We start from the raw sequence: 18151 nt of genomic DNA on the forward strand, positions 1-18151 counted from the left end.
AGAGACAGTCCAAGGAGGACAGAGCGTGCTCATTCAGGAGCCACAGAGTGTTGAAGGCAAACATTTGGGGAGGGGAAGGGAGGAAGCAGACAGGGAGGGAGTGGGAGCACTGGAGTCCCTGACAACTAACAGCATCTTGGGTGGAGGGGTATTTTATTGTTCTCTTGGTGGTGGATACTTAGGTGGTGAACTGAATCTGATAACAGGGATGAATGATGGACTCATGTTACTGTGCAGATTCCCTTCTTCTTAGTGACACGTTGGTGATATATCTGGAAATGTATTATGGGAAGGGAGGGAGGTCTTAAAAGTCCATGCAAGCCCATGCTAGGGGTTCCTACTCTTTGTGTGTTTGAACCCTGTTGCAACAAATAAAGATCAGGTCTACTGACCGCTCTTTGGTTCTTTAACTTGGCAGGAGATTCCTTCTTTTGCTGACCAGGAGAGACCTGTGGGGAGTGGCACCCCAACAAGCTGGGCAGCAGAGTAAACTTACACCCAGAAGTTATTATAACTGTATAACCAAAGGGAAAATGAGCAATAAATTGTTTGTCAAAAGCAGAGCTTCCATGTGCAGCAACAGTGAATTTTTCAGCATGTTATACCCTAATGGAGAATTTATAAAAAAGGATGTATAGATGGTAACTCTGTGCAAACCCTTTCAAGGAGTTTTGACGTGTAAATTTATTATTGAGTAAGCTTCCTTCAATTGTATTTTGGTTTGATTACTCATTTCAGGAAATGATACTTTTGTAATCATGCTAGGTTCCAGGTAAGGTGAAGAAATGCTTTTTGCAAGTCTTATTTCAAGTAGAAAATGTCCTTCCATTGCAATCCTATCACAACCTGGCTGACTAGCTTGCATTTGGCAGGGAAATTGTTCACCCCCTTACTTTCCTGTGTGTAGCTCAATGAAACAACCGACTGTAGTTATTTGAAATGCATTAAAAGTTCTGAATGGAGTGAAATGCTTGCATATAATATTTATTACTTGGGGGTGGGTGTCTGCCTGTATGATGAAGGCATGAGTGTATGATGAAGGCATACATGTGTTTGTACGATAGCAGACTGGTTTGGAAAGACTTTGTGGGCGTGGAAGAATTTAACAATCACTTTAAAATACCTGGCTGTCTTTTGCCTAACTTATCCTGTTTTCCTAAGGTTATGTTGCATATCTAGGGTGATCGGGAAATTAGCAATTATTTTTCAGACATTAGTTTTGTGTATGTATTTTAAAAATCTTTAAAAGTTTTTAAAATCTTTAAAAGTGTATGTATTTTAAAAATCTTTAAAAGTTGTTACACACTGCAAGTGTTTCCCCAGTATAAGGAATTATAAGTAACATAGTTATTTACTTCTTTGTTCCCTTTTCTCCACCCAAGGTTTGCAGTGTAAGTCTCAATTTACTGCTTTGCTGCATTGCTTTTGCGGGGTGGATGGTTGGCTCAGTGCATATTAACCATGCCTGCCGTCCTAACGTAAGAGAAAGGGGGCTGAAAGAAAACATAAGGAATCAATAAACATAGTATAAAAAAATAAACTTTGTATTCAAATAATATATTGCTGACTTTTATGCCTTTTAAAACAAATCTGTTGAGGTATATGTGTGCAAACACGCATGGGCTGTGTGGGCCAAACTGAGTCTTTGACTCAGGTGAGAGAAAGCCTGTTTTATTCTGGCAACAGCTCCCAGAAAGGTCAATGTTGCAGAAAAAACTCTTTTTGGGGGGTGTTAAAAAAAAGCAAGCAGTGTTTCGTAAAAGCCTTTGTCAAATCATAACAGATTGCCCAATTAAGCCCAAATGAGATGAAGGGAAAATGAAAGTCAATGAACATCATCTGTCTTTGGTGCCAAAGAAGAGCCCAGCAGACCAGTGGAGATTAATTTTTAAATGTGGCATTAACACCCAGAAAAAACAGAGGGGAAAATTCTCCTCAGGCCAGATTAAAAGTGAAAGCCATCATGACAGATGAGGGAAGCTGCCAAATGCTGGCAAAGGGAGCACTGGAGAACAATGCTCTTCATCCTAGGGAAATCTGGGAAACCCTTTCAGAGAATCATAGAACTGTACAGTTGGAAGGGACGAGAGGGTCTCTTTGACAGGCTCTGCTTATGTTTTGCTTTTGCATTTGTTGATATACAGTTCTGCCGTGCAAAATATTTAAGTCAGAGCTGTAGATGATTCAGGAAGGATCCAGTGAATCTTTCAACATTCAGCTTCATCCGATATCCACAAGTAACAGTATTGGGAGAAAACCTTTTCTTTCTCTCCTTTCTTTGCAAAGGAGCTGCTCCATTCCCTTGATTAAAGGCTTGTGGTGAAAAGACTAATACCTCCAGTCATCTATTATGGGAAACAGAGGCGGAGCTAGCTGCTCCGGCCCCCGGAATGGCGTGCATGCTGTTCACCCAGGGGCGGGGCTAGCCACCCACAGGGCAGGGCGAGGCGAACATCCCAGGGGGTGCCACCCGTGACGAGCGGCTCAGGGGGGGGGGCAATGTCACCCCCCCTCAGAGATGACACCCACTGTGGCCCGCACCCACCGCACCCCCTTCCTCTGCCAGTGATGGGATACACACTTTTAAAAAAATGTAGAGCTTATTTTGCATGCTGAGTGCAAAGGAGGAAGTCTAGCAACCACAGCTTCAGTATCCAAACAACCAAGACGGAAATGAGGTTAAAATCCATGCTGTAGTCCAATACAGATGCAGTTTTATCAAATAATCACATAAAAATCACATAAAAAAATACATGGATTGAGAAAACTCACCCACAACTGTGAGATTTTGGCAATGCTTGCCACCCTCACAGTATTTTCAGAATGGGGAGAATATATCTCATAGCGGGTCAGGTGTTTTTAGTTCCCACTTTCAAATATATGCCTGCAGCTCAGTTTGGGGAAAGAGTTTTATCAGGAAATGCAGAAGGCAGGGAAACAGCTTAGATTCCCTCCTCCCAACATTTTTCTCCATTGTTCACCATCCCTCCCTAACCCTGCTTTTCTGCAAAGGAGCCAGACACCTGGACTTTCCTGCACATAATGGCATGGCAAGTAGAGACTGGCTGTGAGGACAGCATTTGCTGCAAACACACAGCCAAGGGCATCAGCCCAGAAAAGGTTTGACCATCTATTTCCTCCTGCTGCCTCCTCCCATCAAGCCAGGTAGAAACAGCTGCAGCTCACAGATGCTATTTACCCAGAATTATTATCCTAATTATAGATGTGTGCTAGCTGTAATTGCCTACGTCTTCAGAAAGGCATGTTTTCAATGGAAATAAGCAAAGCAGATTATTGATTTAATGGCTCTGGAAGACTGGTATCACTAAATTGCCATTACCCTTCATGCAATTCTTCTGTCAGGCGTAGGGATGTGCTTTGCAGGACTGAATCAGAGTAGCTGTGAGCAGTCTCCATCACCCCTTCTCCCCACACACCACCTGCTAATCCCATTCTCACATGCCTCCAATCTGTTGCGCCTGGATTGCGGGCTGAGGAGCCTTCCACACAAACATTATTGTTTGGGTATTTACAAAGCACAGCACTTATGTGCCCTTACCAACACCTACAGTCATTGTAGGTGCCCTTACCAACACCTACAGCTAGTCTTGACTTTATCATCACATGCCAAACTTTTCTACAACAACTTGTCAGGTTTTTTTTTTTCCATTTAGGGGATGCCATCAACCAGCAGGGTTGGGCACCTGCTGGAGGGGGGACCTGCACCCCAGAAAGAAGTCCACTATCTAGTGTTCCCTTGGGTCTGCACCTCCCCTTGTCCATTGCAACATGGCTTGCTTGCTCACCCACCTCTTGCTCTGATCCAGGCTATGGTGGTGGCAACAAAACTTCTGACTACCATGAGGCAAGGTGAGGTGAATGCCTTGGGCAGCAGGAGCCACAGCATTTTGCAGTTTCCATTAGGTGCCAAAACATCTTGGGCAGCCCTGAATACCCATTGCTAGAAACTGAAGGAGAGGAGGGGCTCTTGTGCCTGAATCCTGCTTGCGGGGGGGGGGGGGATTGGCCTGACCCATCAGGACCCTCCTTATGTTCTTAACTGGCAGCGAGGGCTGGAGCCTGGATAGAAAACTTCCAGTGTTTGACGCCAGGAGTTCCACAACAGCCAAAGCAAAGGCAGCATATAAATGGAAGAACACATTGTGACTCTTCTCATTTCCCGAAAAGCATTTAGCAACACATGTGGGGCTCTGCATGTTTAAACTGAATGATTTCTACACCCCCACCCCACGCCTTTGACTCTCTCTCCTCCCCCACCCCACCCCGTTCCTAATCTAAGGAGATCCATCTCGGGATTGTCTCCCTGCAGCTTCTGGTCCACAACACCAGGCCCCTCCAGGATCCCTTTTCCCCTTCAACAACAGATGCTGAAAGCACAGCTTGGCGATTGCAAGCAGTAGAAAGGCAGAAGCAAACACACAGAGGAGAGACTAATTAGTGTGGTCCAAGGAATTAAAGACAGAAACAATCTATTTAACTAATTGCCTTAATTAAATTCTAAATGCTTCCTGTGAAAGATGCCTGTCTATACTGAAGGCACTTTAAAAAATAAAGAATGGGTTGGGGATGTAGATTAATTCTTTTACTTCTATTATTGGGTTATTGTTTTTTCTTTTTATTTTATATATTGTGATCTGTTTTGTGAACCACCCTGAGACCTCTGGGTATAGGGCGGTATTTAAATTCAATAAATAATAAATAATAATAATAAATGTAGTCAACCAATCCATCCATCCATCCATCCAGCTTCTCACCTTGCCACGAAGCTTCTCCAGCTCCTCCCTGCCCCCGGACGACCCTGCATCTGCCCCTGAGGTCTCCAGCAGGAGCTGCATGTCAGCCAGCAGAGCATGAGTCCTCTTCAGGTCACGCCGGAGTCGCTTCTCCACATCAAAATCTCGATGGCCAATCTGGAAAGGGGGTGGGAAGAGAAAGCAGGGGCAGGCTTAGGGTGGGCAACCTGCACCAAGCCCCAAATCTCATGCCCTTTCCCCTTTGCACCCATAAGTATAAATTAGCATATGCAAATTTTGTGCAGAGGGGAGCATTGGGCTGTGCCTCAGGCACAGACACGCCCCCCCCCAGCACTTGCCAAGGCCTCTTCCACCACCCCACCCAGCTTTTCTTAAAATGAAGGGTTTCTTTTTCCTTGCTTGGATGGGGATGGCTTTGTTTTGGGGGCTGTTGCCTGCTTTCATTTTATCTGTCTTCTCCTCTATTTGAGGGGGAAATGTAGGTATTTTCCTAGATTTCTAGATGTGCCCCTCAACCCCAAAAAAGACTGGGGACTCCACAGAATAGCTGGTCCTTCCTTCCTTCAATCAATGTCGTTAATTAATTTCCTGCTTCCTCTCACAAGACCTCAAGGCAGCCAGCCACCAATCAAATGAGGCTCTGGGCAGGAAATTGAAGCAATTAAATGCACAAATTGTCATCTCATCTGTCCTCCCAGTTGAAAGAAGTGGCCCAGGGAGAGAGGGGGAAATAGTGGAAGTGAACAGCTGGCTTTGCCAATGGTGTAAACAGGAATGGTTTGGATTCTTAGATCACAGACTGCAGTTTCTTGAAGATGGACTTCTGGCAAGCGATGGGCTGCACCTCACAACGGTTGGGAGGAATGTTTTTGCCAAAAATCTCAGAAACCTCATCAGGAGGGCTTTAAACTGACTAATGTGGGGGAGGGAGACAGTGCTCCTGAAGGTAGGAGTCTATCAATTGAAGAAGATGATCATCCAAATGTCATAGACCAAATGGAGCAAACAGCACGCAGACCTAGTGGTGGGAGGAAAAAATCCTTAAATAAGAGACACGGGGGAATGATTAATGGACTTCAATGTCTGTACACTAATGTGCAAAGCATGGGAAATAAACAAGATGAGCTTGAGCTCTTGGTACAGCAAACTAAATATGACATAATAGGCATCACTGAAACCTGGTGGGATAAGTCCCATGACTGGAATGTAATAATGGAGAGATACAATCTATTTCAGAGAAACAGACCAGACAAGAAAGGAGGAGGAGTGGCGTTATATGTCAGGGATGTGTATACCTGTGAAGAGATCCAAGATTTAGAACCTCAAAGCCAAAGTGAGAGCATTTGGGTCAAAATTAAGGGAGAGAAGAATAACAGGGACCTCATTGTGGGAGTTTACTATAGATCCCCAAGCCAAACGGAGGACATAGATGATGCCTTCCTGGAACAGATGGCCAAGCATGCAAAAGGAAGGGAGATAGTAGTAATGGGGGACTTCAATTACCCGGATATTTGCTGGATGTCAAACTCAGCCAAGAGCATAAGGTCAAACAGATTCCTCACTGGCCTTGCAGAAAACTTCGTTGTCCAGAAAGTGGGAGAAGCAACAAGAGGAACAGCCATTTTAGATCTGGTCCTAACCAATGTTGATGACCTGGTTAGTGGGGTAGAAGTGGAAGGATCATTAGGCGCGAGTGATCATGCTCTTCTGAAGTTTACTATACAGCAGAAAGGAGCAGCCAAGCATACTAGGACTCAATTTCTTGACTTTAAGAAAGCCGACTTCATAAAACTTAGGGAAGTGCTGGGTGAGATCCCATGGACAGTAATACTAAAAGGAAAGGGAGTTCATGATGGCTGGGAGTTTGTTAAGAGGGAGATAGTAAAAGTACAACTTCAGGCAATACCAATGCAACGGAAACATGGAAGGTGCCTAAAGAAGCCAGGGTGGCTATCTAAAGAACTTTTAACTGAGTTAAGATTAAAAAAGGATGTGTACAAAAAATGGAAAAGGGGGGAAAGCACCAAAGAGGAATTCAAACAAATAGCCAGCACGTGTAGACACAAAGTCAGAAAAGCTAAAGCACAGAATGAACTCAGGCTTGCTAGAGAGGTTAAAATCAACAAAAAAGGCTTTTATGGGTATGTTCGTAGCAAAAGGAAGAACAAAGAAACAGTGGGGTCACTCAGAGGAGAAGATGGTGAAATGCAAACAGGGGACACAGAAAGGGCTGAACTCCTCAATGCCTTCTTTGCCTCAGTCTTCTCCAATAAAGAAAACAATGCCTGACCTGAAGAATTTGGAGCAAATGATTCAGCAGAGGAAACACAGCCCAGAATAACTAAGGAGATAGTACAAGAATACTTGGCTAGTTTAGATGTATTCAAGTCTCCAGGGCCAGATGAACTGCATCCAAGAGTATTAAAAGAACTGGCAGATGTGATCTCAGAACCACTGGTAGTCATCTTTGAGAATTCTTGGAGAACAGGCGAAGTCCCGGCAGACTGGAGGAGGGCAAATGTTGTCCCTATTTTCAAAAAGGGGAAAAGAGAGGACCCAAATAATTACCGCCCAGTCAGTCTGACATCAATACCAGGGAAGATTCTGGAGCAGATCATTAAGCAAACAGTCTGTGAGCACCTAGAAAGGAATACTGTGATCACGAATAGTCAGCATGGATTTCTGAAAAATAAGTCATGTCAGACTAACCTGATCTTGTTTTTTGACAGAATTACAAGCCTGGTAGATGAAGGGAACGCAGTGGATGTAGCCTACCTTGATTTCAGCAAGGCATTTGACAAGGTGCCCCATGATATTCTTGTAAAGAAGCTGGTAATATGCGGACTTGACTATGCTACTACTCAGTGGATTTGTAACTGGCTGACTGACCGAACCCAAAGGGTGCTCATCAATGGTTCCTCTTCATCCTGGAGAAGAGTGACTAGTGGGGTGCCACAGGGTTCTGTCTTGGGCCCGGTCTTATTCAACATCTTTATCAACGACTTGGATGATGGACTCAAGGGCATCCTGATCAAATTTGCAGATGACACCAAACTGGGAGGGGTGGCTAACACCCCAGAGGACAGGATCACACTTCAAAACGACCTTGACAGATTAGAGAACTGGGCCAAAACAAACAAGATGAATTTTAATAGGGAGAAATGTAAAGTATTGCACTTGGGCAAAAAAAATGAGAGGCACAAATACAAGATGGGTGACACCTGGCTTGAGAGCAGTACATGTGAAAAGGATCTAGGAGTCTTGGTTGACCACAAACTTGACATGAGCCAACAGTGTGATGCGGTAGCTAAAAAAGCCAATGCAATTCTGGGCTGCATCAATAGGAGTATTGCATCTAGATCAAGGGAAGTAATAGTGCCACTGTATTCTGCTCTGGTCAGACCTCACCTGGAGTACTGTTTCCAGTTCTGGGCACCACAGTTCAAGAAGGACACAGACAAACTGGAACGTGTCCAGAGGAGGGCAACCAAAATGGTCAAAGGCCTGGAAACGATGCCTTATGAAGAACGGCTAAGGGAGCTGGGCATGTTTAGTCTGGAGAAGAGGAGGTTAAGGGGTGATATGATAGCCATGTTCAAATATATAAAAGGATGTCACATAGAGGAGGGAGAAAGGTTGTTTTCTGCTGCTCCAGAGAAGCGGACACGGAGCAATGGTTCCAAACTACAAGAAAAAAGATTCCACCTAAACATTAGGAAGAACTTCCTGACAGTGAGAGCTGTTTGACAGTGGAATTTGCTGCCAAGGAGTGTGGTGGAGTCTCCTTCTTTGGAGGTCTTTAAGCAGAGGCTTGACAACCATATGTCAGGAGTGCTCTGATGGTGTTTCCTGCTTGGCAGGGGGTTGGACTCGATGGCCCTTGTGGTCTCTTCCAACTCTATGATTCTAGGATTCTATGATTCTATTATTCTAAGTACAATTAAAATTCAAAAACAATTTTTAAAAACAGAGGCAGCAGTATGAGGGGGTAGCACCATCATAGGCATCACACCCATCCTCCACTGCTGGCAGAGAAGCTGTGGCAGCAGCTTCTGGTGAGCTCTCATGAGAGCCCCAGGGAATCTTGTGGAATCTTGCGAGATCTTGCAAGAAGCCACGGTCACTTCTCCTCACTTCTCTGGGAAACCCAGTCAGATGGGCGGGTATAAATAATAAATTATTTCTCTTTATCTCTATCATCACCATCATCTAGAGCCACCATGGTTGCCCCACCTACTGCCAGAGAAGCAAGGAGAAGTGGCTTCTTGTTTTGCCTCAGGCTGCACAATGGGACGCACGGCCCCTGGACAGCACACAACCAGGTTTAAGCCAAAGAAGAGCCACAATGTCCACACAGCATGAAGGATGCTTTGTCAGGATTTGATTAATGCTTGTAATGTACGAAAAACTATGGAAAAAATGGATTCTTATTCTTTGAACAAAATAGAGAAAATAAGATAAGCAGATTAAAAAAAAAGATTGATAATGGTAACCATGGAAGGAGGGAGGGAAGTCAAAGGAATCAGGGAATCCTAAATGAGGAGGTGAATGGTGTGTCTGAATTTAAAATTGTTATGTAAAACATATATTTACATCATTTGTTACATAGATACAAAGTTAACAAAAAGAAAATAAATTGATATATTTTGACAATTAATCTTCTTAAAGTACATTTAACTTCCCGTCATCTCCATACTTCATTTTATATTTACAGACTTGTTGCATAAACCAATCTGATTATTTTATAATAAAGTATTATTTCTCCTGTGTCCTTATTTCTTACTTAATATAATTACAGAGGTTATTCAAAGGCAGTGACCAATTTCATACTACCACAATTGTTCTTAAGGTATATTTTGAAAACCTCTCATTTTGCAATAAATACTTGCTTTGACTTGTCTTTAATTTTTTCGGTTAATTTGGCTAACTCTGCATATTCAACCAATTTTATCACTTTTACAGTTAGTCGCTATTAAAAGTCTCACAGCGACAGTTGCGTATAAAAATATTTCTCTTACATTCTTAGGAATGTCTGGTCCTGTAATTCCGAGTAAAAAGGCTTCTGTTGGTTTGTTGGGGGTTTTTTGTAAATAAAATCCTGAGCATTTTTTAAAGTTTTATGTAAATGTCATCTCAGAAGATCTTAAATTTTTTACATAACCACAACATATGGAACATTGCACTGGTTCCTTCTTTATATCTCCAACAAGTACTAGATACATTTTTATACATTTTTGAAAGCTTCCAAAGAGTCAGGTACCAATGATATTACATTTTTTGAAAGTTTTCCCTCAGCGTATAACACGCCGTAAATTTCCAATTTACTTTCCATAGATTTTCCCACTCTATCAGATCTATATTGTACCCAAAATCCTGGGCCCATTTAATCATGGCCACTTTCACCTCCTCCTCCTTGACTTCCCAGTCAAGGAGGAGTCGGTATCCTTTAGAAAGAGCTTTTGTTTTGGATTTGACCAAATCTGTTTCCAATCTGATTGCCTCTGTCGCAAGCCCCGTTTTTTATCTGTTTTGAATGTTTCAAATAGTTGAAAGTATTGGAACCAGACCTAGGAAGATACTCCTTGGGACTGGATAAATCAGAGAAAGAGACAACGCCATTGGAACAAGAGCAACTTTTGGGAGCAGTTGGAGGAACAGCAGAATAACTACAACATGTCTCTGCAGGTACTAACTTGGAATATTAGGGGTATGAATTCCCCGGACAAGAGGGAAAAAAAATTTCATCTGTTGAAAAAGGAACAATTGGATATGATTTGTTTACAAGAGACCCATGTAACAAGACTCCACAGGAAAGTATTGATAAATAAAAGGTTAGGCCAAGAATTTATTTCATCGGACAAAGTCAAAAAAAGAGGAGTCGTGATCTATGCCAAGGAAAAACTATCACCAAAATTTCTCTTTAAAGATGAACATGGACGATTTGTGGCAATTGAAATACAATTTCAAGGAGAGAGACTATTGATAGTTGGAGTCTATGCACCAAATGAGGGGAAATCAGAATTCTACAAGAAACTGCATGAGACGTTGTTGGATTTATGGACTATAATATCATTCTGATGGGAGATATGAACGGCGTAGTGTCAACAAATATGGATAAATCTGAAAGACAGGTAGTTACAAAAGATGGAAGACTACCGAAGACTTTCTTTGAAATGATAGACAATATGGACTTAATTGATACTTGGAGAACTAAGAACCCCCTAGGTAGGGAGGGAACCTTCTTCTCTGAAGCTAAAATGACTTGGACAAGAATTGACCAAATCTGGATTACCAGAGGAATGGCCCCTAAGATCCGAAAAGTGGAAATCTGCCCAAAAACTTGTTCCGACCACAATCCCGTGAAAATGGAAATGAAATTAACATCAATTGGTTCCTTCAGATGGAGGATGAATGACACTTTGTTTAGAGATCCAGAAATTACCAAGAAGGCCCAAAAAACCATGAAAGACTATTTTGAAATAAACTTGAAGACCACAGTGGAAAAAAGAGTAATCTGGGACGCAAGTAAAGCTGTAATGAGAGGTTTTTTGATTCAACAAAATGCAATAAAAAGGAGAACCCAAGAGGAGGAAAAAAGAAAAGATCCTGGAGAAAATTAGAGAAGGAGAGAAGACGCTTAGGATCAAACCAAAGTCACAGAAGATTTTGAGAGAAATCAAATTACATCAAGTGCAATATATGAAAATGGTAAATCAAGACATAGAATGGAAGATTAAACAGATGAGACAAAAAACCTTCGAATCAGCTAATAAATGTGGAAAGTTGCTAGCATGGCAGTTGAAGAAAAGACAAAAATTAAATACAGTTACAAATCTTGAAGTGGATGGTAAGAACATACAAAATCCACAGGAAATTAAAAATTGCTTCCAGAGATACTTCAAACAATTGTATGCACAAGGGCCAGAGAATGAGATTAAAATTGATCAATTTTTGGAAATTAATGGATTACAAAAATTTTTCCAAGAGAATAAATTAATATTGAACTACAGAATTACTGAACAAGAGGTGGAAGGTGCCATTCAGAATATGCAACTGGGCAAGTCTCCAGGACCGGATGGGTTAACCTCCAAATACTACAGAACTATGAAAGACTATTTAATTCAACCTTTAAAGGAGGTTTGCAATGAAATCATGGAGGGGGGGAAAGCGCCAGAGTCGTGGAAAGAAGCTTATATCACGCTTATACCGAAAAATGAGTCTGAAAAGACACAACTTAAGAACTACCGCCCCATATCCCTGCTTAATGTGGATTACAAAATTTTTGCAGATATTTTGGCTAAAAGATTGAAAAGAGTATTAGCTGAAATGATACATAAAGATCAAGCTGGCTTTCTCCCTGATAGACATTTGTCAAATAATATGAGGAATATAATTGATATTTTGGAAAAGTTACAGGTTAATATTAATTCAAAAGCTGTTTTGATATTTATAGACGCAGAGAAAGCCTTTGACAATATTTCTTGGAGTTTTATGAAGAAGAATCTTCAGGGAATGGGGGTTGGAGAAAAATTCGAAAATGGTATAGGTGCGATTTACTCAGAACAAAAAGCAAAATTAATATGCAACAACGTAGTTACAGAAGAGGTTAAAATTGAAAAAGGGACACGACAGGGCTGCCCAATTTCCCCACTGCTTTTTATTTCGGTCCTGGAGGTCTTGCTGAATATGATTAGAAGGGACCAACAGATTCAGGGCATTCAGGTCGGTGACAAACAATATAAACTTAAAGCTTTTGCAGATGACCTAGTTTTGACATTACAGGAGCCAGTTTCTAGTACTAAAAGGGCTTTGGAACTAATCCAGGATTTTGGTCAGGTGGCTGGCTTTAAGCTGAATAAGTTAAAAACTAAGGTATTGGAGAAAAATTTGACGCCAGTAGAGAAAGAAAAGTTTCAGAAGGAGACAAATTTACTGTTGGTAAAGAAAGTAAAATACCTGGGGGTGAATATGACTTCAAAAAATGTTAACTTATTTAAAGACAATTATGAGAAGTGTTGGTTAGAAGTGAAAAAAGATCTTGAAACTTGGTCAAATCTAATGCTTTCCTTACATGGACGAATTGCTGTTATTAAGATGAATGTATTGCTGAGAATGTTGTTTTTGTTCCAATCATTGCAAATTGTAGACAAGATGGACTGTTTCAAGAAGTGGCAAAGAGACATTTCTAGATTTGTCTGGCAGGGCAAGAAGCCCAGAATTAAATTCAAGATACTTACGGATACGAAAGATAGAGGGGGATTTGCCCTGCCGGACTTTAAATTATATTATGAAGCGGCAGCTTTTTGTTGGCTGAAGGAATGGCTACTTCTTGAAAACACGGATATTCTTGATTTGGAAGGGTATGATAATGCATTTGGATGGCATGCATATTTGTGGTATGGTAAGGCTAAGGTAGATAAGACATTCAAAAACCATATTGTCAGAAAAGCATTATTTAATGTCTGGATTAAATATAAAGATGTGTTGGAGAACAAAACCCCAAGGTGGTTATCGCCAATGGAGGCAAAGGCCATGAAAAGACTTAATATGGAGACCAACTGGCCAAGGTACTGGGAAATTTTGGAGCAGGAGGGTGATAAATTGAAATTGCAGAGTTATGAGAAACTTAAAGATAAGGTGCGAGATTGGCTACATTATTTTCAAGTAAGAGAGGCCTATAATTTAGATAAAAAGATTGGCTTCCAGGTGGAAAAATCAAAACTAGAAACTGAATTATTAGAACCCAATGCTAAGACATTATCAAGAATGTATAACCTGCTGTTGAAATGGAACACTGTGGATGAAACAGTAAAATCTACTATGATCAAATGGGCACAAGATGTTGGACATAACATTATGTTTGCTGACTGGGAACAGTTATGGACCACTGGAATTAAATTTACGGCATGTAATGCCTTAAGGGAGAATATTATGAAAATGATGTATAGGTGGTACATGACCCCAGTCAAGCTTGCAAAAATTGGTGGACGTGCCCAAGGATTAAGGCTTTCTGGGAGATGATATATAATGAAATGAAAAAGGTATTTAAGTATACCTTCTTGAAGAAACCAGAGGCCTTTCTCCTGGGCATGGTCGGCCAATTGGTGCCAAAGAAGGATAGGACTTTCTTTTTGTATGCCACAGCAGCAGCAAGAATACTTATTGCAAAGCACTGGAAGACACAAGATCTACCCACCTTCGAAGAATGGCAGATGCAAGTAATGGACTACATGGAAATGGCAGAAATGACCGGCAGAATACGAGATCAAGGAGAAGAGCAGGTGGAAGAAGATTGGAAGAAGTTTAAAGACTATTTACAAAAACATTGTAAAATTTTTGAATGTTGAGGACACTGAAATGAAATGAAGAGGTTCAAGTGAATAAGATAAATAAGAACATGAAAGAAGGGATAGATAAACCTATAAAAATGAATTTGCTGAATTAAATTTAAAGTGGAATACAAGAAAGGAGGGCGGGTGGAAGTCAAGAAAATAAGGTTATGAAGGATTTGAATTTGAAAAGAGTGCTTTTCTTTTTTTCTCTCTTTCCTTTTTTCTATGTTAATTGTCTGTATTTTTGTATTTTTGTGGTTTTGTATCTTTTTTGTGCTTTTTTATTCTCACTTATTGTTTTATAATTTCTTCATTGTGAAAACTTAATAAAATATCATTTTAAAAAAAATACACTTGTTTGTTTTAAAGTGACAGAGTCTACATGTTCAACAAATGTATATATATCAACACGAATAAAGAGAATGTTCAGTTTTGCCAAAAAAAAAGGGGGAAAAAAGAAAGTATTGGAACCAATCTGCTATTTTCTCTCTTATCTCTTCAAATCTTTTCAGCTTTAATTCATTTTTTTCTTCCTTTAATAGTATTTTATATGTTGGCTAATTTCCTCCCGTGTTTTTCCTTTTTACCGCAGATGCCTCAACTGGTGAGATCCACCAAGGTGCCTTTGGCTCTAAGAGATGTTTATATTTCTCCCAGACCATATACAGGGATTTTCTAACAATGTGATTCAAGACGTTCTTGTGAATTTTAACTTTCCCATACCACAGGTATGCATGCCATCCGTACCTGTTTTCATACCCTTCTAAGAGGTTGGGATCTTAAAGCATGCACCATTCCTTTATCCAGGTGAAACAGGCTTCCTCATAATATAATTTTAAATCTGACAGGGGAAAGCCTCCTCTTTCCTTTTTATCAATTAAAAATTGATGTTTAATTCTATGTCTTTTTCCCTGCCATAAAAATTTGGAAATGTCTTTTTGCCAGATTTTGAGGTAGCCTGTTCCACCCAGTATTGGAATTGTTTGGAATAAAAAAAAGTAGTTTGGGAACCACGGTCATTTTGATGATGGAAATGTTTCCTAAAAATTAGAGGTTTAGCCTACTTCAGATCTCGAGGTTCCCTTTGATCTCTTTCCAAACTTTCACATAATTATACTGAAACAAGTTGATGTCCCCCCCCCACAATAATATTTATTAATTTTCAATAGACATAACAAAACAGAGAATATACAACAACACAACAACAACACAATATAGAAGTAAAAAATAAGAAAAAAGAATAACAGACTTAACATACCTAAACAGAAAAAAAGAAACTCCATTAATTAATTAAAATCCATTTTCATAAACATTTTAGTTGACTTCCTCTAATCTCCTCCATCTGAATTTCCTCTTAATTTGAATGTAGCAGTTTCCAATATCATTATTTCATAAAACAATATTACAGTCGTATTCCAATTTCTTTACCTTTCTTATAGTACATTTTCTTATTTATACATTTAGGTCTAATTTTGTCCTAGGCCTGATTGGTTCTTTGAAGTGGTTACATATCTTCAATGTTAAGAGTATTTATTGAAATAGTCTTTAACTTTCTTCCAATCTTCTTGGTAATCCTCTTCTTTCTGGTCGCGGATTCTCCCGGTGAGATCCGCCAGCTCCATAAATTCCATTATCTTCATCTGCCCTTCTTCTACCATTGGTAATTCTTGTGTTTTCCATTTACTGGCTAGTAAAATCCTAGCAGCTGTTGTGGCATACAAAAATACTTTCATGTCTTTTTTGGACAGTTCAGTACCAACTATCCCAAGGAGAAAGGCCTCTGGTTTCTTAATAAATGTATATTTCATCATTTTTAAAAAAATTCATTATAAATTTTTTTCCAGAAGTCCTTTACCTTGGGACAAGTCCACCACATATGATAGAAGGTACCTTCTTTTTCTTTACATTTCCAACATACATTGTCACAATTATGGTACACTTTGCCAATTCGATGTTTTTTGGAGTGATTCAGATGCCAAGGTATTTTGCTTTATGACAGATCTTGAGGCCAGATGTATTTTCCAATTCTTCCTTTTCCTGTGCTGTTACATTTTTTACCAATAGTTTCATCTTTTGTTGTTGTTTAGTCGTGTCCGACTCTAGAGGGGTTCAATTTAAAGCCTGCCACTTCTCCAAATAAATTTGTTATGTAAAACTATATATATATATATATATATATATATATATATATATATATATATGCATATATATGATGCATAAGGGCACTGCAGACAGAGAAGCTGAGCAGCAGCTGAGATGATAGCATTCCTCTGAGATAAAAAGACAAAGATTGTGGTTTCTACCTGGTGCTGAAAACTCAGGAGGCTTGATGCCAGAATGCCAGCATTCCCCAACCTGGAACCCTTCAGATGCTCTGGACTACGACTCCCATCAGCCCCAGTCAGATGAGGTGGAGGCTGATGGGAGTTGCATTCCAAAACATCTGAGGGAATCAGATTGGGGAACTCATTCCTGCCATTTGGGCACCCATGGAAACAGCCTGCAACAGTCCCCTTGCAACAGGACAAATCAGCACTGCCGGTGGCCTTCCCCACTTTTCTGACAGATGGGTTCTGGCTGGGGAACATTTGGGCGAAACATGGCTTCTGTTTCCCCACTTAGCCCCCTTGGACTCTCTCTTCCTCAGTCACTGTAATGCTCCGCTGGTCTTATCACAGAATGCATCTGACACAATAAATTAATTCCGTGCTCTAAATACAAATATAGTCACTGCTGCTGTTTTCAGACCTCAGTGTTTGCCTCTACCATCTCCAACCTTGTGTCTCGCTAACGAACAAGGGCTTGAGAGAGTGGCTGCAAACGTCACTCTCTTCTGCAGCGTTTCAAGCAATGGCCAAATTGGCAGCTCTTTCCTTCTGCTAGCAGAAACAGCCAATGAATCACAAGTGGTGGAGGTCAGAGGAAGGCAGTGGCACTGGCAGCAGCAATCTCTTGCCTGCCTGCCTGCCTCCAGCGGCCCTCAGGAGCCATGAGCACAGAGCAGAGGCCACAGAAAGCACTACAGAACACCCTTGGTGCCCCAGGGGGAGCAGCTGGCACAGGGGCTGCCTTTCTCAGCTTCAATGGGCCAGCAAGTTCAAAGCAAGAACCTGGAAATTAAACTGAGTTACTCCACAAATCTGCAGTTCTGATTTTTGAAAATGTCAGTTTGCTTTTGATATCTGTTTCAGTAAGGCACCCTTTAAAAAACACCAATATCTTGTTATTAAATATAAGCATCTTAAATTTAGTTCCTTCTCCCCCTCCACACACCACAGCCAGACTCAAAGAAGTTAAAACTAACAAATTAGCAAAGGTATAAATTCCACTTCTTGCAAGCAAATTCTAATTCTCCAAAATCCACTTTCATGGGTCGCGTCTTGCCCTTAAGGTGACTTTTAACACATCTTGAATTATGCATTCTGCACACACAGTTATCAGCCATTAACTGTACTGTGCTTGGTATTTGAAGCTGCAACCCAGAATCTGTCCTCACACACAAGACGTTTGAGGCTGCACAGGAAGGAGGCAGAGCCCAGCTACAAGGCCAAGTGAGGCAGGGAGCATTCAGGACAAGGGGTCCTGAAAAGCCAACTAAAAACGTAAGAACATATGAAGACTCCTGCTGGAGGCGTACACTCACAAGTGTACACATCCTTCATATATAATGGCTACTCCTCCTCCCTTCCTGTTTGGTCTATTCCTTTTAAACAGGTTATACCCCTCAATTCCTACATTCCAGTCATGGGTCTCATCCGGTTTCAATAATGTCTACCAGAGTCATATTTGCCATCCTGCATTAAAAGCTCCATTCGTCTTGCTTGTTTCCCATACTTTGTGCATTTGTGTAGAGACAATGGAAACCATGAGTTGTTCCCTCCAGCTGTTTCTTTCTTGTAGTTTCTTGCCCTTTAGCAGGTTTCGGTTTCAGTTAGGGTTAGGGTTAGGGCTAGTTTCCTGTGCATCAAAGAAACTATTATCCCCAGCACTGTGAGTTCTTCTGTCATCTGTAATGTTGTCTCCCTCGCCCTGAAGCTCTCCTAA

At 40.9% G+C, this 18151-nt stretch overlaps 1 protein-coding gene across 2 annotated transcripts in view; it reads right to left on the reverse strand.

The window, feature by feature from the left end:
* The window catches only part of MYO18B (myosin XVIIIB), a 275393-nt gene that overhangs the window by 89483 nt on the left and 167759 nt on the right, over positions 1-18151 (reverse strand). For both annotated transcript variants that reach the window (XM_081842590.1, XM_081842591.1), the window contains one exon: positions 4776-4931. In XM_081842590.1, coding sequence (XP_081698716.1) covers positions 4776-4931 — 156 coding nt within the window. The remainder of the gene's footprint in view (positions 1-4775; positions 4932-18151) is intronic.

The sequence above is a fragment of the Podarcis erhardii genome, assembly GCF_964252035.2.
Source record: "Podarcis erhardii genome assembly, chromosome: 15".
Taxonomy (NCBI): Eukaryota; Metazoa; Chordata; class Lepidosauria; order Squamata; family Lacertidae; genus Podarcis; species Podarcis erhardii.